Consider the following 19,785-nt stretch of genomic DNA (forward strand, 5'->3'; position numbering starts at 1 on the left):
TCTACCATATTCGTCATGTAAATATAGTATGCACTCTAAAAGAATCATAGAAAGAGAGTTCAGGGCTCAGACTATGGATGGAAACGCGGAAACTCAGCAAACGTACGCGGAGGTAACTATGATTCCGTCTGGTACGAGAACTGGGAGATGTAAAAGTAGTGTGATTCATAGAATGATCGATCGTGCTCCACTGCCTTTTTTGAGGCTGTGGGTTTGTCATTCTGGAATAATCTGGCAGATCTCCTCCCCCCCCGCTCATGTCGGGGAAAAGTCAAAATGGCAACCGAGGCCTCACAGAGATAGGTCCCGTAAGTGGCGTCCGGACTCACCAGATGATGATTTTAAACATTCATCACTGGAGGGACAAGGCAAAAACAAAAGCGGGGTTCATGTAAACTGTCATTTTTCCCCCGTTGTATATGCATTATGGCTTCCAAGCCATGCCTAATTGTCCAGGTGCCGAGTCCACGAATCCATTTCTGTAATATAACCTCCGGCCGGGTTCGTCGGCAAAAAGCGTGATGTAGGGTTTGCCATCTGCAGGGGATTCTGCATGGATTCTCTGAAGAAGCGCCTTGAGGATCACACTCCCGAGTCCCTTCTTTTGATGTTCAGGATGGACGGCCATATCGGCGATATGGAAATACCAGCCCCCATCGCCAATTATTCTTCCCATTCCGATCGGCAGTGACTCTTCACCAGGTGCATCGTATGTGATGTAGCAACCATGCCAACTTCCCATGGAAACGGCGGTGGCCTGTGATTGTGTTTTTGGGGACAACCCGGATGCTGCGCGAAGGTGTAGATAATGAGGAACTGAAGGGTAGCCATCGTGGAGACTGTATCCCATAGGAAGCTTGTTGTGACCATCTAAACTCATTTTTAAGGGTTGTAATGTTTGATTTCGGAGTGATACGCGTAGACTTTTGGAGAACCTGACGCGTGCGACGCGGTAGGAGTTCGCGGGGAACAAGTGCTCGGTTTTAAACCAATCGGAGTTTTTAGTCCGGGGTAGTATTTTCCGGCAAAACATAAGGCGTATCGAACAATTTATTTGCTTTATTTTATCAAATAATACTTACGGTGGAAGTCGAATGATAAAAATCAAATAATGCTAGCCTTGGAACATAATGCTAAAAGGACAGAAATATTCAGGAAGAAATACAATTCGAACTTAGCGACTTCAGAGCACTCCAACATCCCCTTCCTTGGCTATGATGGATGTCAACATTTCAAGAGGTCGGGACACACTGAGAGTAATAATCATTGTACGCAGTGCAGGTTGCTTGCGAGCTGCACTGCGTCGCACCAGACCATCCACTACCTCCGCATTGGCCGTAAACTGATTGGGTTGAGGCACTGCCTCCACTGGAGCTTGTCGTGGTTGTCAAAGTTGTCGATTGGCTAGTAGTGTTAGAAGTAGTGGTACTAGCTCTAGTAGTAGACGACGTGGTAGATGATCCACCGTTCAATGAAGTGGTTGTAGTTGTGGTCGCAGTCGTGCCAGCACTTGTCGTCGTGGCGCCCCCTGATCCTGATCCTGTAACCGGAGTTCCAGTAGCAGTGATCGCAGAAGAGGCTTGGCTGATGGAGACAGCTCCGCTATACAAAGTTGGGCCCGGCACAACATAAGTCGAAAGTGAAGCGTAGATATTCACCAGGATTCCTGGATCTGTTGAACTGTAGAGAGAGGTACCAAGGACGCCCGAAGGCGCGTCGCTTCCCGAGCCAGTGATTTGCAGGTTGAAGCACTGAGGATAGTTCTGGGCACCGTCTTCTGATCCTGCACTATGAAGCGCAATAAGCTCATGTCTCATCACGTAGTTTCCGGGTGCAATCGAGGGCGGAATTTCGACCATCCAGCTATTGTTGTTTTCAATCAATTGGTCATCCCCCCAAATTCCTGGAACTGTGGTATCATCAACAAGACCCACCCCATCAATCTTGAAGAATTTCAGAGTTGTCTTGTCAACACTCTCGCAAGAATCTCCACAGTTAGCTAGGTAAGTGATGACGGGACCATGGTGCGAATCTGGCCAAGTGGTCCATTGTAGGCTAATCTTGTCTCCGGCGGCCACGACAGCATGTCCTTTGGCATTGGTTGCATTCAAATGGCAGATAATGTCGTCAGTCGCGTAGGCGTCTTACATTTTCAGTTAGTCCACAGGGGATAAATTTTGGGCCGCGATACGAAAGCCGTGGGAGGTCGTCATACCTGGTGAAATGAATCCATTTGAAGTGTTAGGAGTACCCCATGCGACAACAGTCGGCGGATCAGACGAATACGGATATGAGTTAATATCCCATCCATCATAACTGACACCGTTTATGACAATATTGCTAATATGCCCATGGCTGGCCACCAGTGTGGCAAGAAAAATCGGCGTGACAATCTGCAGCATTTTCAAAATATTTAATCTTTGGTGAAAAGAAACCTTGAAAAAAAGGATTGTTTGTGGTATTATAACTCTTGTTCGTCGAGTCGCTCGAGTGATTCAAATCCTTTCCAAGTGGTGACAGCGACTTGGTTTTTATGCTTCATCAATCTTTCTCGACGGGGCCTCCTCCGTAAGTTCAAACCATCGCTGGTTTCGAGTCAACCGGGAATGCCAATAGCTAACTACAGATAAATTAGCTTTTTGCTAGTCAAATCTGCACGGAGCTTAGTGGCGTGAAGAAATGTCAGGCTAAAGAGCGCCACTGAAAGAATAATCACTTATATAGAGCCAAGCCCTACCCGGGCAGGAATTAGTGACAGGCGGAAATTTAAATCAATGAAGTCCACGAATTTCATATTCACAACTTGAAACCTAATCCAAGACGGACGTCCTTGATTTACCCCTGGTTGGCGCCGGGAGAATAGAGCAACGCAAGACTAGGCGCCCTTGGCAAAGCGGAACGCCAACGTGTTTTTCTACAGCCCCGTATCGTTTCAGGACATCTCAAACGGAAGGCTTTCTGATTTGGTCACATAGACTGAAGCCAAGAATCTTCATCAGGTATGACAAGCTCTTGGTTCTAAATTCCTGCATATACCAGTAGCATTAAATAGCCCTCCGGAGAAGTACCTTCCCAAGACTCGCTTCCAAGATTGACATTCAGTTCTTTTAAAATGTATGGATATTACTAGTAGTAGTATTATATTTCGCTCGGTGCTTAGGTGGGCCTTTTTTGGGTAAATAGAAACTTGAAGTATTGAAGTTCCGAGTCTGTGACGAGTCTGCTCTCTCTCGCATACTAGTACCATCTACCCTCGTAGCTAACTTGAATCTTGAAGCTTCCTTCGAATACTAGTAGTATACAGTATGCTATCTATCCGGAACTTGTTTTCAATTACAAACCCAGATGACACAGCCCTGTTGACAACCCTAATCTACGCTACATGTATCACGGATCTTCCGTCCCTTGCGGGCATTGGAAGAGGATTTCTACCAATTCGGGTCGGGTCATCTGAGCCTGGCAGGGTATTGGTATTAATGATAATTCCCAAGGCTTTCCGGTTGAAATGCATGTCACCTTAATGGGTGCGAAACTTTGTATATCCCTGTTCATTAATTGTACATTCTTCTTGCATGAACCTTCATATTAATTATCGTTGCTCAGGCCTCCATGCGATCTGAAGGCCCACGTCTTTCAACGCGGGGCCGCCAAGAAGGATCACTCAGTTTAGACTGATGCGGGGATCATGGGGTTAGAATAAAGCTGACATTCTCTATCAGCCACGGGACTGAGATCCGCTGTTCAGCCGTGTGGTGCCATTTCGCATATATCCTATACAGGACTGGAAAAATGGCTTCATTAGAAGGAGGCATCCGCATATGATCGCCACGTCGAGTTCCAAGATTGTCCAGAGCAAGGTAAAGGAGCTGTGTGCTATGGAAAAATCACTAGTTCAGCAATGGGATGCCTTTCTGTTGGAAAAAATAACCCACCTGTTAAGTTCTCTGTTTGGAATTCTCTCAATGCAATCAATCGAAAAACGCTGAATATGCAGACTCTGTAGACAATTAGCACTCGGGTTTTACTCTGCTTGGGGTTTTTCGCATACATGCAACCAATTGAGAATAGCAGCGTGATCTCAATCTTCTGTCGCAATGGGGTCTGTAGCTTCCATACTATCGGTAGTGGCAGGCATAGAATGAGCACATCTTGGGCCAGCGATACAGAACCAATGATAATGAAAAACGTGTTCTGGCCACTCATACAGTCGCCTTGTATGTGTTTGATCCAATAGTATTGTACTGGCCAGCATTGGAAGGTATTTCCCACTATCGCAGTAATCCCCCACGCGACCACTAGAACGATGACCATTGTTGCGTATATTCTGAAACTTGGAACGCAATCAAGGAGGCGGCGAAGGAAAAGAATGATGGAAATTTTGACGAAGATTTGAGCAGCGGGCCAGAACTTCTGGAGAATCCAGTCGGCCTATGTAGAAGTCAGACAGCCCGATAACTTGAGGTTTGACTCTATTTTGCGTTTCATACCAGTGCAATACTACCCCGTTCTCTAGGCTCTAATGTCCAAATAGTTCTCCCATTCCCAATGCCCTTGAAGGCCGCTGGAAATACCGAAAGATTGAGTAACAGTCGGTCATCGTAGGGCAGAGTGACTTACCGTATACAGTACAAACTGCAACACCCCAGGTAAAGATCAGACCTATGCCCATGAACACGTCCTCGACTCGCAGTTTCTGTATGACCATATGCCGAGCATAAAGACGAAGTGCGTAGATGATTGTCGCGACAGCCGTGCCAACTATTGGTACGACTATCAGTACTTTTCTCCAATGTGTCTCGGCGGTTTGAGCCATGGTGACCCTCGCGACCGTGTAATTTCGGGCACGTCTTCTTGGAAGAGGTTATCCAGAGCGCTCTGGATTTGACTTGCGTGTTCATCGGACTTGTTCGGCATGGTATTTCGGTGAAGGTCTAAATTGGCAGCGAATTAGGACCATGGTGGGACGCGACGAGATAGATCGCTTGAAGAGACGAAGAGAAAGACAGTGAGGTTATTAAGCAGCTTTGATGGAAGAAAAGGCTTACATGGGGAGATTTGGAAGTTCATTTCGTTTTCGTGTTATGGAAAGCTCATTTCGAAGACGTCACCTTTTTTGCCCCCAAATTTGCCTCCAACTTCGCTCGATTTGCTCGATTTGTTCTCCACCAACCCCCAAATCTCCCCACCACGCGGGACTGTCTTCCTTGGAGCCTCAACCCACGGTTCACCAGTTCACTATCCACCACTATGGCAAGTCTGGACTCTTTATATGATAGGGATTATCCTCCAGGTCTGAGCGAGGATCGTCTGTTTTCCCTGGTATCACAGATCAAGGTAAAATCATTGAAAATCATTTCCCCGTCTCGATACGGTTCCCCCCTCCCTTCGGCGGTCGCAATTAACAACGCATAATAGGATTGGCAGATCAACCACGGTTCGCTGTTGAAGCAAGTCGATTCGGAGACAGAGAATAGTGTTCTCTCATATCCCGTCGGTGTTAGCGTGAGTGGTGTTTCCTGGACTCGACCTGCGGTGCGATTCATTCTAACCATTATGTCCAGTGTTTTCCTTCCCCTTGCCCCGGGCGCAATTTGAGCAGGCATTAGAACTGCAAGAAACTTACAACAAGCTATATTGTTCTATTTCCGAGGATGATGAATGGATCTACGAAGCGATCAAGGACATCATCGCGGTTGAGCCCCTCGCTGAGGCTCTGTGGGGGATATACGAGGCCGCGAAAGATGCAGGATATGCACAGGAAATCTCTGCCGGTGTCTTTCGGTCCGATTATATGTTCCATCTGAGGGAAGATCATGATGCAGCTTCAGCTGATCGATGGGCAGGCTTATCGAAAACAACATTGAAGCAAGTCGAATTCAACTCGTTCTCGTGCTCCGGGTTTTCGCATGCGAACAAAGCTGCCAACATGCACCGGCATCTTGCAAGAATCGGGGTCTATGATATGGATGACAAGCCCTTTCCTGTCGACTCTCTACCTGAAAATCATAATATCAATTCGGTCGCCTCGATTCTTGCGCTGGCACACAAAAAGTATGGCCCGCCAAAGAGCAAACTGGCAAGCAGGACAGCGATCCTATTCATTGTTCAGCCATACAATGTCAGTCCCACCCATTCCTAACGGGTCAAGACAGTAGTATTAACTCTGAATTTAGTTCAACATCGCAGATGAACGACCGATCGAGTACGCCTTATGGAATCAAGATGATGTTGTTCCAAATTACCGGCTTGATTTCCCAGATATACTCGAATATACCCAGCTCACTGAAGACCGGGCATTACTCTTCCACCCACCATGGCTCGCATCAAAGAAACCAGTGGAAATATCAGTGGTCTATCAAAGAGCCGGTTATGAAGCGGGTGAATACAACAAAACCGGCTGGGATGCCCGCTTGCAGTTAGAGAAATCCACTGCAATTAAATGTCCCTCGGTGCTGGGACACTTGACAACTTTCAAGAAAGTCCAGCAGGCTTTGACGGAGCCAGGGGCATTAGAGCGATTTCTATCTCCCTCCGAAGTCGCCAGAATCCGTGAGACATTTGTTCCGGTCCATCGGTTGGACGAATCCACAGAAGGTCTGGAAGCTCGGAGGATAGCCTGCGATCCTAAACGCTCGACCAATTATATTCTCAAGCCATCCCTCGAGGGGGGTGGCAACAATGTATACGGGAATGCGATTCCGGCATTTTTAAACTCAACTCCGAGCTCACACTGGTCAAAGTATATTCTTATGGAGAAGATCCACCCCCCAGACGCGGACAATCTCCTGATAGGATCCGCATGTCTCGACGGTGGGCAGACAGTCTCCGAACTAGGCGTGTTGGGATGCTGTTTGTGGCAGCGAACAACGGCCAAGAAGTCTGGCACTCGATGTGACATGCTCCAGAATTCGGCTGGGGGCTGGACTTTCAAGACCAAATTCGCCGATATCGACGAGATGAGCGTAGTGAAAGGATATGGATGTTTTGATACGCCATACCTAGTTGATTTCTAATCTACCACATTTTACGACATGCATCTCAATAAACGCTGAGTGGTTTGTGCGTCCCTTAAGGCTGCATCACCAATTGCATCACTTTCAGCCTCTTGCAATGAACATCTGCGGAGCAATCTGTTTTGCAATTTTTCTCCGAGTCACCACCTCTCGGCCCGATCAATTATCTGGATCTAGCGCTTATAGGCAACTAATCCGAGCCTGTCGTAATTACCAACTCCTCGGTGAACCAGACCGATCACATCAGCACAAACATGATCATACGTGAAGCAGAATTTTCACGCCAACTCATGCCTTGGGGGTAGCCTGGCCAAGACTTGAGTGGGACGATGTAGCATATGGCCCCCATCTAAACTCCGAGGGATCGGCTCGCGAGATGTACATGCTTGATCCATCAAGCAATTGACCGGTCCGAAATCCGGACCCCTATAGCATTGCAACAGACCGACGAAATCTCCCGGAATCGGCAGAAATCAAGGCGACTGTCGAAGCATCGCCGAGCAAAGTCTTGTAATATAATGGCGTGGTGCCTCGAAACCCAAAATTCCTGGACACGGACGGTACTGCGAGAGATAAACTTCCAGCCCCAAGTCCACCATGTGCTTTTCCAGGAGATTTTCCCCCCCACGCCAAGTGCACGCGATGCCCCCTTTGTATCAATCAGCCAATGAGGATCAACTGAAGTGTCATTGGAAGGCCTACCCCGGTTTCACGCCCCATGGAGTGGCTTCTTGGCATTCGCGGCACAGACGCCTCTCCGTGCGGAAGTTCACCGAGGTTTATCCAGCGTTGAACGAAGTGCTCATGAGGAATTTTCTGCTTCCTTGACATCTATTGCTGCTATTAAATTTTTATTTCTATCGTGGCCTAAGTTTGTCGCTTCCGAACTACTAGAAGTGAAGCTGTTGACCAGTCAACTGTACTCTGTACAGTACGTTGCACGCCACTTCTTTGCGGGTCAGGCAGGATCAGGTTGCCGGTGTAACCTCGGCCAGAAAAAAACGGAAAAAATAAATAAAAACTAAACTAAAATAACTAGCCCAAGCTACCGGCGATGCCGTCGAATAGAAATGATCGGCCATCTGTCTCGTCTCGGGATGCAAGCTATCTTGGCGCTGTTCCCCAGCCTGGGCCGACTCCGTTCTGTCCCACCGATAGTCGGGGTTGGGAATCTGGGGTGCGCAACGAGATGCCAGATGCATGATGGAATGCCGAGCTCCATAACGCTATACTCTACGGAGTACGCGAGGTTGAATCCATAATTTACTTTTTGATAATTTGCCTCATCTATGCCCCTCAATTCACACTCCCCATGCCCCCCGGAAGTTCCCCGCATCACAAGGACCCCCCGGTCTTGCGAGGCTATTAAAGGCCTTCCCCTCGTATTCACCAGCTGGTGATCTTTTTTCCCTTCCTTCTCTACGATATTCTCCCTCTCTTTTTCCTTTTATTTCGCGGAAAAACTTCACAGTTTTATTTCTCAAGTCGATCTTGATCTTACTGTGAAATCGCCCACCATGGCTGGCGGTGCGAAGAAGCCTATCAACATCTTCCGGTTGAAGAATACCGGCGAACCGTCGGAAATCTTCAACTGGAAGCTTTGGTTTGCGGTTGTTTCATTTGGTTTGATGGGAGCGGCGCGTGGTATCGATGAAGGTCTCATTTCTGGTGCTTTCAACTCCAAGGACTTCCAACGATATATCAATTATGAATCCTACTCCGTATCTGAACAGACCAACATCAAGGCCAATGTCACCGCCATGGTGCAAATTGGCTCTGTTGGCGGTGCTCTTTTGTAAGTTTGGCGGGTTCTCTTTTTCTGAGTTTCCTTGTCTTCCTGTTGCTAATCTATACCTTGTCAACAGCGCCTTCTTGGTCTGTGATCGCATCGGTCGTATCTGGGCCACTCGTCAACTCTGTGTCCTTTGGATCATCGGTATGGCTATTTTCATGGGTAACAACGGTTCTCTCGGTGCTGTCTACGCTGGTCGTTTCATCGCTGGACTCGGTGTTGGTCAGACTGTCGTTGTCGCACCTGTGTACCTTGCGGAAATTGTAAGTCCAAACATCACTCCTCCCCTCCCTCCCCGCCATCAAGAAGTTGAATTCTAATCAAACTTGAATATCAGGCCCCAGCTGCTATTCGAGGTCTCTGTACCTGCGTCTTCACTGGTTTTGTCTATCTCGGTATGTTGTCTCCAGCCAAGAAAGTCTAAGCATCTCAAGACTTGGCGCGGTGCTTGTTTTCGGTGATCGACTGTTATTAACAACTTCTTTCTTGGCAGGTATCGTCCTCGCGTATTTTGCAAACTATGGATGCCAAGTCAATCTCGGAGATAACACTCACAACCGATGGGTACGTTCTTACTCCTCTTCATCTCCCCATCGCCGATCCCCGTTGGTAGTCGCTAATACCCCACATAGGAGGTTCCCACCAGTCTTCACATTATCTTCGCCGGCCTGATCTTCTGCCTCTCCTTCCTTCAGTATGAGTCCCCTCGATACCTTGTCAAGTGCGGCAAAAATGAAGAAGCCGTGGAGAATCTTGCCCGAATCCGTGGTCTCCCCGCCGATCACGAATACGTCGTGAATGAGATCAACGCTATTCAGAGCGCTCACCAGATGGAAATGGAGGCTACAATGGGATCAGGTCCGATCGGCATCCTCAAGGAGACCTTCCTCGTTCCCTCCAACCTATACCGGGTGTACCTCACTCTCATGGCTCAGATTCTCTCCCAGTGGTCCGGCGCCGGCTCTATCACCGTTTATGCTACCGATCTCTTCAAGCTCCTGGGGATCACCGGAAGTAACGAGAATCTCTTGGTGACCGCCGTCTTCGGTATCATCAAGCTTGTCGCCGCTGTTGCATGCGCTCTTTTCCTGGTCGACGTGATCGGTCGCAAGCGCGCCCTACTACTCGGAATCACCTTTCAGGCCATCGCCATGCTATACATCGCCGGCTTCCTCACAGCTGTACCTGAGATGGGCGTGGTAGATGGGTTCATCCTACCCGAGAACCAGAAGGGAGCTAGCAGGGGTGCTATCGCTATGATCTATATCTCCGGATTTGGCTGGGCCCTGGGCTGGAACTCGATGCAATACCTGCTCACTGCAGAACTGTTCCCTCTACGCATTCGTGCTCTGGGCACCTCGCTCTCCATGACCCTCCACTTCGCCAACCAATATGGTAACTCTCGTGCCGTGCCCAACATGCTTCTTCCCGTTGCCGACGGTGGTATTAGTCCCAAGGGCACTTTCTGGTGCTTTGCTGCCGTGACGATTCTCGGTGGTGTGTGGGTGTGGTTCAGTGTTCCGGAGACGGCTGGTCGGTCTCTTGAGAGCATGGATCGTCTGTTCTCTCTACCTTGGTACCAGATTGGTCGTCACGGTAATGCGGAGGCTGAGCTGCAGGATGCGGCGGTGGATGAGAAGATGGAGGCGATGGCCACGCAGCAGGGTACTGTGGCCCATGTGGAACGCTCGGGCTCCCACGTTTAGTGTGATTTCGGGTTCACACTGGTAAATACTAGTGATAATTAAATACATACTAGTATTTTGAATATGAATATGAGTTATGACAGTCCGAATCTCTTCTCTTTCCTTCGTCGAAGCAGTAATTATCCATAGCCTTCGAACTTGAAGTTCACATGTGAAGTTTCAATACCAAGTGTACTACTAGTACCGTGATTCGAGAGAGATAGTCAGCCCTCCTGGGCAGAGTCCATATAGAGTAGTACTGTAATCACAAAAAGAGTACTACTAGTACCTACTAGGTAGTAGAATTACCGTGAACGTTTCATTCAAATAATGATTTCGACAGCCATCATTGGGTATTTTCAAATTCAAGTCGGACTTCAGTCCCAGCCCCGGGGCCTCCAGGGCTGTAGTGAGCTCTTTAAGCTTTAGGTGACAAGATTGATTCAAGTTCCAACTTCCAAGGTTCGAGTTGCAAGCCCAAGGCCCCGGGGCTGCCCAGGTGGATACTGGTACTACTTTTGAAGGAACTTGAAGGTTCCGACGAGTCCGAGTCCGAGTCGTGGTGCACTAGTACCTTCCCAGTTACCAGTGGGTACCGTGTCCAGCCTAAGGTGGATGGTGGTACCAATATCACGGGAGGTATATAAATTTCAATTTCAACTTTGGAATTTCTTGAACCACCTGCCGGTGCCAGTGGGAGCCCTGAATACCTAGGAAGGAAGCCCTGGAGCTTTGATATACATCTAGATCCTTGAAATCCCATCCTGCACTACTATCACAATTTTTGAATATCAGTTTACAAGTTGATTTTCTGTTCCTAGTTGTGTGCTGTAATGCTATCTCAGTGCAAGATTCTCACTTGAAAGCTCTCTACTTCATGGAACCATAGTTTGTCCGCTCCTTTAACAAGCCCTGCCGGGCTAGCTCAATCGGTAGAGCGTGAGACTCTTAATCTCAAGGTTGGGGGTTCGACCCCCCCGTTCGGCTATTCCTACAAACAAGTACCTGAGATATCTTTTTGCATGTCATTGGAAATGATAGTTATCATTAAGAATGATCAATCATTTCCTACGTTCGTTTTTTATTGGTTGGTTTGGTTACTGCAGGCTCCTCGTGTCTGTCATGTTTGTATCACTTTCCCATATCCAATCCTAGTTGGCCATTTGATTGCCTGCTACCCACATAAAGTCCACCCACCATGCTATTTACTACTTCGGTAACTTGAATAATGTCTCTAATTATAGATATCTTCTCTAAGTACAAAGTGATAGTGTATACAAACTATACTATACTATATTATATTATACTAACTGCAATTCTGTGCCGAACTGCCGAATTGCTGAGTCACATCCCTGAACCGGGGCTTAACCGGGGACGGAGTTCCGCTTCCCGTGATCTTGAAGCCCTCCTATTCGTCCCATTTGACTTCATTTTCTTTTATTTCTCCGCTTCTACACGGTGGCCACACCGGTTCAGGCCGCCGTCTAGCAAAACGGTCTGGGAACTTCACGCAAAATTTCATCGGTGGGGCGGCCTGGGCCTTGTGCCTGGTCAAGCTTCACCTTAAGCTCCAATAAGATCACATAAAACCATTATCTTCAACATGCTCGAATCCACTTTGGCGGTTTTAAGCCTGAATTATCACCGTGCATTACCACCGGGACTCTTATGCTGTCCGTGTCGGCCTGCACCTCCTCCGCGATGCAACTTGGTATAAGAACAGACCCCCGCTGGGGTTTTCTTCTTTTTCTTTCTTCTAGGGAGTACTCGTGCGTCACTTATTGTCAACCAGATCTACAATATAACAAGAATCGCTTTTCGTTTCAAGCTGGAAATTGCTACTCATAGTTCCTTCTTCTTGTCACCTATTGACTTCCCATACAAGCGTATGGTCCACCATGACAGACCAACATGCGCGGTCAGGCAGCTCTGTTTCCAGCTCCAGTGCTTCCTCCGACTCAACGAATGAAATATCCAGGACAGAATCTCGGCCCCAAGGTTTCGCAGAATCAATCAAGTCTCGCCTTCGATCAACCTCAAATCCCAACACCCCACATTTGGACCGAGTCCACTCCGCCAAGCATCTTGATGATCAGTCTGTCTACCATAGCGACCACACAATGACAAGTGACGAAGAGTCGTTGGATGCCGACAAAGTCGAGACCATTCAGGAGGTACGAAATGGCATTGTTAATGAGCGGGATGTCGATCTTGAGAAAGGTCCTCAAGAAAGTCCTGAGATCCAAAAATCCAAATCGGCTCGCTCGACTAGATCTCGTCAGGATGCTAAACTTGTATGTACCACCTTCAGCCGCTTCACGTTTCACGCCCCAGGAACAGCGAAATGCTAATGGCAAACCTTCCAGGTGGATTGGAACGGCCCTGACGACCCCGAAAATCCCAAAAACTGGCCAAACAAGAAGAAGTGGGCCGCAACCATCACAGTCTCGTTCTTCACGTTTATATCGCCTGTCTCCTCATCGATGGTGGCACCAGCTTTGTCCTCGATTGCGGCTGAATTTAACGTTACAGACCAGGTGGTATCTCAGTTGATGCTGTCCGTCTTCGTCCTTGCCTATGCCGTTGGCCCTCTCTTCCTGGGTCCCCTGTCGGAAATCTATGGTCGTGTGATTGTGCTACAACTATCGAACCTGTTCTTCCTTGTGTTTAATATCGGATGTGCGGTCTCGCAGACTAAAGTGCAGATGATTGTATGCCGATTCTTTGCAGGATTGGGAGGCAGTGCCCCACTCGCTGTAAGTATTCCTACCATTCGGTCCCAACATGATCAGTCGGAAGACTCGAAGAAAGAGATTCTAATTTGAACAGGTTGGAGGTGGTGTTTTATCCGATTGCTTCCGTCCCGAAGAACGTGGTAAGAGTATCGCGATCTATAGCTTGGCTCCCCTTCTTGGTCCAGCTCTGGGCCCTGTGGCCGGCGGTTTCATTGCGGAAAACACTACATGGCGTTGGGTCTTCTACGCGACATCCATCACCGATGGTATAATCCAAGTGGCCGGCCTCTTCTTCCTTCGCGAAACCTATGCCCCTCGCATTCTCCGTGATCGTGCCCAGAAACTGCGCAAGGAAACCAATGATGAATCATATCAAACGGAAGCCGAGCTTCAGAAGAAGACCTTTGCTGAAGTTCTACGCGCCTCGTTGATTCGACCTTTCCGCCTTCTCCTCACTCAACCCATCGTCCAAGTGGTTGCGCTCTACATGGCCTACGTCTACGGCATTATGTACCTCGTTCTCTCAACCTTCCCTTCTCTCTGGACAAATCCAGAATACTACAACGAGTCCATTGGAATCGGCGGCCTGAATTACATCTCTCTTGGCCTGGGCTTCTGGTGCGGATCTCAACTCTGCGCTCCGCTCAACGACCGCATCTACCGACGCCTGAAAGCACGCAACAACAACATCGGTCGTCCAGAATTTCGCGTCCCACTTCTCGGAGTCGCCGCTTTTCTTCTCCCTGCTGGTTTATTCATCTACGGTTGGACCGCGCAGTCGCGCTGCCACTGGATCGCACCCAACATTGGCGCCCTTCTCTTTGGAGCAGGAACAATTATTTCCTTTCAATGCCTGCAGACATACATGGTAGACACTTACACTCGATATGCCGCTAGTGCTCTTGCTGCAGGGGCGTTTCTACGATCGATCGCAGGCTTTGGGTTCCCCCTTTTCGCACCCTACATGTACGACGCTTTACACTATGGCTGGGGGAATAGCGTACTCGCATTTATCGGGATTGCCATTGGAATCCCGGCTCCTGTATTCTTGTGGAAGTACGGTGCGAACTTGAGAGCCAGAAGTACCTATGCTGCTGGATAAAAGTCGTTTCTATTAAAAGGCCTGAGTGGTTCTTTGATTTTGCTTTGCGTTTTTCAGTTCTCCATACCCCAACATGGCGTCTACACATACCTTAAAAGTCCATATTAATGCGCTACAATTCAGCGTTTGAATACCATCATTTCAATCATCATGCTCTTTTCCTTCAGTGAGTAAAAGCAAAATTAATCCCGAGTCTTGCTCCATCGGCATCGTGGCGTTTCTCCTGCGGCCCGAGTGGGGATAAGTTGAACTCACTGGCCAATCAATATGCATCAGAAAATCCACATTCTTACTGGATTTGCTGACCACGATTTCTGCTTTGGGTTAGTATCTTGTCAGCATCAGCAATGGAAGGATCGCGGACTTAGCAACGGACTTGAACGCTTTGCTATTGCACTATAAATACCGGGCGATCGCTGGGTTAATCCTGAAAATCATCATCCTCAGAAAAATCTTGCAGATAGTATCAATACCAACACGAACATCAACATGCATCTCATCCTCACTGGTGCCACCGGCCTTGTCGGCTCAGGCGTGCTAGACGCCATGCTACAGAACAGCGCAATCTCCAGAATCTCAATTCTCAGTCGCCGACCTGTGCAAATGGCAGAAGACCGCAAAGACCCCCGGGTTCACGTTATCACCCACAAGGATTTCGAGACCTACCAGCCCGAACTACTTGAACAATTAAAAGACGCAGACGGATGCGTTTGGGCCTTAGGAATAAGCCAAAACAGCGTCGATAAAGAGTATGAAAAGCCCCCCACATTCGCCATTGTTCCAATCTAACAATGAAACAGACAATACATCAAAATAACCAAAGACTACACCCTAGCAGCCGCAAATGCATTCTCAACCCTCAAGCCCTCAAACCCACCCTTCCGCTTCATCCACGTTTCCGGCGAAGGAGCAACCCAAGAACCAGGAATGTTCTCGCAGTTATTCGCAAAAGTCAAAGGAGAGACCGAGTCGCTGCTTGGTGACATCTCAGCCAAGAACCCAGGTACATTCCAAGTGGACAGCGTGCGGCCCGCAGCCGTCGATCCAACCGGTCATGAAGCTATCAAGCCGTATCTCCCAGATCACGGATTCTTGTACAAAGTTATGGGGACCACTCTCATGCCCGTTGTCAAGAATTTCTATAAATCGTTCCACTCGCCCACGCCGGAACTTGGTTCGTTCTTGACTCAGTTGGCGATGGGGAAGATGGATTCTAAGATTCAGGGCCCTGGTGTGTTCAGGCTTGGTGGTGGATATGTCGTTGAGAATAAGGCGGTTCGGAGAATGATGGCGATGTGAATTGGATGGGGAGGAGGTACTCGCAGTTATCACCTTCATGTACAGTAATATTCGAAATCAGATTTACCTTCACACTCTTCGACTTTAACTCCCAACCCCTAATCTGAAGCACGCTAACCCTGATAGTGTATATTCGTCGATCCCTCTTGTTCCTAGAGTAGAAACTGTATTTTACATGACGCAGGTGGGACCATGTCCTTGTAAGTTACAAGAAACTGCTATACATCGATACCACTCCACCCCTCCTCTCCCTAAGCAACAGGATTCTTCACCTGTAGATGATTCTTGAGTGACCTCCTACACTAGGCTTGCAATATAGCCCCGAGACTTCCCCCTTTCAAGCTGCATCTCATTCGAGATATGATGGAGAGCCAGTCAGTAAACACCACTCAAATGGCAGAAGAGGCTGAGTGCAGCAAAGATCACGATCATAGATTTTCGCAGAAACTTGCAGCAGTTCGGCAGCGTCCACGCACCCCCAACTCGCGTAGGTCGGAAACCAACCGTAGCGGGCCTGTACCTCGATGAGATAGCTGTCTTCCTCTGGGATGAGTTTCGTACGATGATCACAAACTCTAGCATCAGAAGAGCCCTGGTGGCCAGTCGATACCGATATTTGGAGGGCCAACAGGATCCTTCAGGGACAGTTCGCCTTAAATGACTTGTGGATCCAAGAAAAGCAATGAAGTGAATAAACCTATCTTCAACAAGCGAAGCATCAATTGGTTTTGTTGTAGTTCAGAGGAGTTTATGAGGTTATGACTATTTCAGTGGAATAAAGGAGGCTATATATACAACGAGAGAATAAAGGTGATTTCCAATCATACCTGTTCATCGTACAATGCGTGTGAATTTCGTGAAATTCTTTTCATGTACCTTGACCTGTCTAGTCCGATTTGTTAGAGCATTCGCCGCTCTTCAATATATAGAAAAATGTAAATATCCCTTAGCAGATGAACACCTAGCTTGAGAAATATCCTATCCCGAAACAGATACAGTCAATTTGCCCTCACTTCCTTTTCGATTCTGTGTTCCTGTTCAATTTCCCCATCTCCAACCAGGTTCCGATCACCACCATAGTGAGTAGTACTCCACAAATGTAGACCTGAGGATGCCCGTCACCGAATTCGGGATCCATGGCCTTTGAGCCGGGATAAAATAGGGCACTCAATTGAGTAATCCAATAGAGGCTTGCTAGCCATGCCGCTGTAGCGAGGGAGTCTCTTTCAAATGTCTGTTGAACGGCAGTAGGTAATGCAAACAGAGACTGAGGTTTTGGTCGATACAGGAAGTACAGAGTCGTGAGACCGAGAACCATGCCCATAGACATAGTTTGTCCATTGTGGAATTTCGCGTGTGGGGGCCATCGGGGGTTAAAAACATGAGTTTCATTCCAGTCGGCGAGATATCCACCGATCGACGTTGTCAATGCAACGAGAGTAAGGAGGATGCGACCAGCCATACTGAATGAGAATCAGAGGAGGATGCTTGCTTTGGAAGACAAAATTTCGCAACTCTTTTAATTTAAAGCAGATTCCACGTCGGAGTTATCTTAACGCCGCAGCGCGCTCGGCATATTTCGGACGCCGAAGGCTTCTGGATTCTGGATTGCAAGCTTTCTTTTTTTTTCTGGCTTCGAAGAACTCCAAAGCTCCACAAGTCCGAGTCATGTGCAGTTACGAATTCAGATGCGACTCATACACAAAAAATGGGACGCAAATCGCCAATACTGTATATAAGTCTGATCAAAACTCGCTTTGGTTCATTGATTTCCGGGTTTGTGGATTGTCATCGTATCTCTATAACATGCTACAGCCTAGTCAGGGGTAGTTTTTGAAATGTGAGCTTGAACCCCGCAATCCACCATCAGCTACTTCATATAGCACTGGTGCGCAAAAGCCTCTCGCGATATTTGCTTCGAGCGCTTGTTTGGAACGACTCCAATATGCGCAAAAGGTCTCTAAAGAGAATTCTAATATTGACCCTCTATCGTTTCTTTCAGGCCTTCAAGACCTTTGATGTGTAGATCTGCTCGTTAATTTTTGACCTTGTACCCCACATTTTGATCAAGTACCTATATATAGATGCCTGTGACATAATTTTGGTTGAGTGCGTTGTATTTATTCAATTTTCTCTAAGAACCCCCCAAATTAGAATGGGCCAGATCGCACACCCTGAGAATAAAATTGAGGGTTAAGAGGAAAAATCTTTAAAATTAAAGCAGTTGAGGGCCGTACTTTCTAATACTACCAACTAAAAATAAAAATAACAACACCACCCAAACACCCACCTTGCTCGTGCTAAATTATTTTATAAATAGGGGTCACTTTCTTGGCACTTTCCACCCAACTCTGAATATCTTATACGAACCGTCGAGCGATACCTATTTTTATACCTTTACAAATAAAGAACTCTCGATCTTGATTCTACAATTTGCGCCGATGTTTTGTATCTAGGTCCCTCTAGGTCCCTCTTAATACTAAAGAATCAGCCAACTCTCATCCGATTGGCAAGATGGCCGAGTTGGTCTAAGGCGTCAGGTTAAGGTCAACCTTAACTCCAATTTCCTGATCTCCGTTCGGAGGCGTGGGTTCGAATCCCACTCTTGTCATATCTTTTTGTTTTTGCTATTTTTGAGGCCCGCGTGAGCCTCGTGGGGCATATCTTTAGGTAGGGTATCTGCTATCGTACGAGAAGTGGAGATCGTTCCGGCCTCGGAGAACTTTGCAATTACTATTCATTCCACCCTATTTACTAACTTGAAAGAGAGTTCCTTATAGTTACATTCAGCACAACAAATCGAGAGCACATGATTAATTCCCTGCGACGAGTATACAGTCTCATGCAAAGGACACTTTAAAGGATTGGATTGGACTGGATTGGCAGACGCTGTGAAGCCTCTAGCACACAGTAATAAACAAGCCAATTCTGGAAGATGTTAGCTTTGTCTTTGTCAATATATGGAGAGTTGAAAGCATCAACTTACGGTGCGGGGTTGAAGTCCTGAAAAAAGTCAAGGTCCGTGCTACCAGCGTTCTTCATTTCGAAAGAGATAGCCTGGCCAGCGGGACAAGAGAAGGTGGAAATAACAAAAGAATTACCAGGCGAGATGGTGATATCACCCAGGTCCTCCGCGACAGAGGGGGCGTTGTTGAAGTTTGTCTGGCTAGTAGCGACACTCGCAAGCTTCGCAACATCAATCTTGCCGTCACCACTGAAACTGAAAGAGGAAGTTTGAAGATCTGCCTTGTTAGGGAACAGGAAGACTAGACTGCAGGTCTTTCCAGAGTCCGACTGGGGAATGTCGAAGTTGAAGATGCTCGAGATGGTCGAGCTGACAGTTCCGTTGAAACTGGTACCGAATGCAGTATCCGGGGAGGACGAGTCGATGGGGATAATCAGATGAGGAAACTCAAAGTTACCCGAGGATAAAATGGGGCCACAGCCATTGTTAGGCTGAGGCGTAGGTGGGGGAGATTGCGAGCCGGAGCACGAGTCAGCCATGAGATTGATAGTCTTGCACTGGCTGAGAGCGTTGCTCAGAGTAGAGTAGATATTGAGACCACCGTTGTCGCCAGTTTCACATGCGACGAAGTTGGCGCTTCCGGCAAACTCCAGTTGGCCATTGGAGCCGACAGAGAAACCCGGTGTGGGGGTTGCTCCTACGTCGCATTGGAATTGAGTAGTTGGAGCTGAGATAGTTAGCAGAGCTTCAATTCAGTATTGATATGATAAGTGGCTTACGAGTCAGGATACATCCGCGGCCATTACCATCAGTGATGGCGCCGTTCGAGTCAATGCAGAACTCTGCAGGAGACAGACTATTATCACCAATCCGGTTCTGACCATCACTCAGCTGACCGACAGGGCCGGAGGCACCGCCCGATGCAGTGAGGTGGAAGCAGCAGGAATCGCCACGATTGACAAGGGCATGAACGCCAGCGGCAGAAGCCACAAGAGTCATGAAGCCCTTCATCTTGATAATGAAATGGGAGGAGAAAAGAGCAAAAGGCCAAGAGTCACAGCCGACGAGAGTGAGATTGAGATTGAAATTGAATCGAATAGAACAAGGAATGAAATCTGAGACCAAAAGAGCAGGTAAGACGAGTCATACTTATAGCCAAAAAGAAAAAAAAGATAACAGACGCCTTGTTGGAAA

General features: G+C 47.8%; 9 protein-coding genes across 9 annotated transcripts; 4 read left to right on the forward strand and 5 right to left on the reverse strand.

Annotated features, from left to right (window-relative positions):
• Window positions 1-424: 424 nt before the first annotated feature.
• Window positions 425-880, reverse strand: N7533_000079 (GNAT family N-acetyltransferase; the record flags this gene model as incomplete). Its single annotated transcript, XM_057096729.1, has 1 exon — window positions 425-880. One exon carries the CDS (start codon window positions 878-880, stop codon window positions 425-427), a length of 456 nt encoding a protein of 151 aa, XP_056965222.1.
• Window positions 881-1,232: 352 nt separating this feature from the next.
• On the reverse strand, window positions 1,233-2,402 carry N7533_000080 (AA9 family lytic polysaccharide monooxygenase; the record flags this gene model as incomplete). The annotated part of the gene is made up of 2 exons (XM_057096730.1): window positions 1,233-2,143; window positions 2,216-2,402. The coding sequence occupies 2 exons, from the start codon at window positions 2,400-2,402 to the stop codon at window positions 1,233-1,235; spliced, it is 1,098 nt and encodes a 365-aa protein (XP_056965223.1).
• A 1,313-nt stretch (window positions 2,403-3,715) lies between these two features.
• On the reverse strand, window positions 3,716-4,813 carry N7533_000081 (uncharacterized protein; the record flags this gene model as incomplete). The annotated part of the gene is made up of 4 exons (XM_057096731.1): window positions 3,716-3,887; window positions 3,929-4,428; window positions 4,488-4,561; window positions 4,618-4,813. The coding sequence occupies 4 exons, from the start codon at window positions 4,811-4,813 to the stop codon at window positions 3,716-3,718; spliced, it is 942 nt and encodes a 313-aa protein (XP_056965224.1).
• Window positions 4,814-5,247: 434 nt separating this feature from the next.
• On the forward strand, window positions 5,248-7,013 carry N7533_000082 (glutathione synthetase; the record flags this gene model as incomplete). Its single annotated transcript, XM_057096732.1, has 4 exons — window positions 5,248-5,334; window positions 5,416-5,509; window positions 5,562-6,118; window positions 6,174-7,013. The coding sequence occupies 4 exons, from the start codon at window positions 5,248-5,250 to the stop codon at window positions 7,011-7,013; spliced, it is 1,578 nt and encodes a 525-aa protein (XP_056965225.1).
• Window positions 7,014-8,530: 1,517 nt separating this feature from the next.
• Window positions 8,531-10,511, forward strand: N7533_000083 (putative MFS quinate transporter; the record flags this gene model as incomplete). Its single annotated transcript, XM_057096733.1, has 5 exons — window positions 8,531-8,808; window positions 8,879-9,068; window positions 9,143-9,200; window positions 9,299-9,369; window positions 9,438-10,511. 5 exons carry the CDS (start codon window positions 8,531-8,533, stop codon window positions 10,509-10,511), a joined length of 1,671 nt encoding a protein of 556 aa, XP_056965226.1.
• Window positions 10,512-12,388: 1,877 nt separating this feature from the next.
• Window positions 12,389-14,327, forward strand: N7533_000084 (MFS transporter; the record flags this gene model as incomplete). Its single annotated transcript, XM_057096734.1, has 3 exons — window positions 12,389-12,784; window positions 12,857-13,246; window positions 13,320-14,327. 3 exons carry the CDS (start codon window positions 12,389-12,391, stop codon window positions 14,325-14,327), a joined length of 1,794 nt encoding a protein of 597 aa, XP_056965227.1.
• Window positions 14,328-14,816: 489 nt separating this feature from the next.
• On the forward strand, window positions 14,817-15,626 carry N7533_000085 (putative nucleoside-diphosphate-sugar epimerases; the record flags this gene model as incomplete). Its single annotated transcript, XM_057096735.1, has 2 exons — window positions 14,817-15,076; window positions 15,128-15,626. The coding sequence occupies 2 exons, from the start codon at window positions 14,817-14,819 to the stop codon at window positions 15,624-15,626; spliced, it is 759 nt and encodes a 252-aa protein (XP_056965228.1).
• Window positions 15,627-16,635: 1,009 nt separating this feature from the next.
• N7533_000086 (uncharacterized protein) lies at window positions 16,636-17,088 on the reverse strand (the record flags this gene model as incomplete). The annotated part of the gene is made up of 1 exon (XM_057096736.1): window positions 16,636-17,088. One exon carries the CDS (start codon window positions 17,086-17,088, stop codon window positions 16,636-16,638), a length of 453 nt encoding a protein of 150 aa, XP_056965229.1.
• Window positions 17,089-18,608: 1,520 nt separating this feature from the next.
• On the reverse strand, window positions 18,609-19,602 carry N7533_000087 (uncharacterized protein; the record flags this gene model as incomplete). The annotated part of the gene is made up of 2 exons (XM_057096737.1): window positions 18,609-19,318; window positions 19,371-19,602. The coding sequence occupies 2 exons, from the start codon at window positions 19,600-19,602 to the stop codon at window positions 18,609-18,611; spliced, it is 942 nt and encodes a 313-aa protein (XP_056965230.1).
• Window positions 19,603-19,785: the final 183 nt, after the last annotated feature.

The sequence above is a fragment of the Penicillium manginii genome (assembly GCF_028828005.1).
Source record: "Penicillium manginii strain IBT 31320 chromosome Unknown utg000001l:1.0-3466041.0:1.0-3467806.0, whole genome shotgun sequence".
NCBI classification, from domain to species: domain Eukaryota; kingdom Fungi; phylum Ascomycota; class Eurotiomycetes; order Eurotiales; family Aspergillaceae; genus Penicillium; species Penicillium manginii.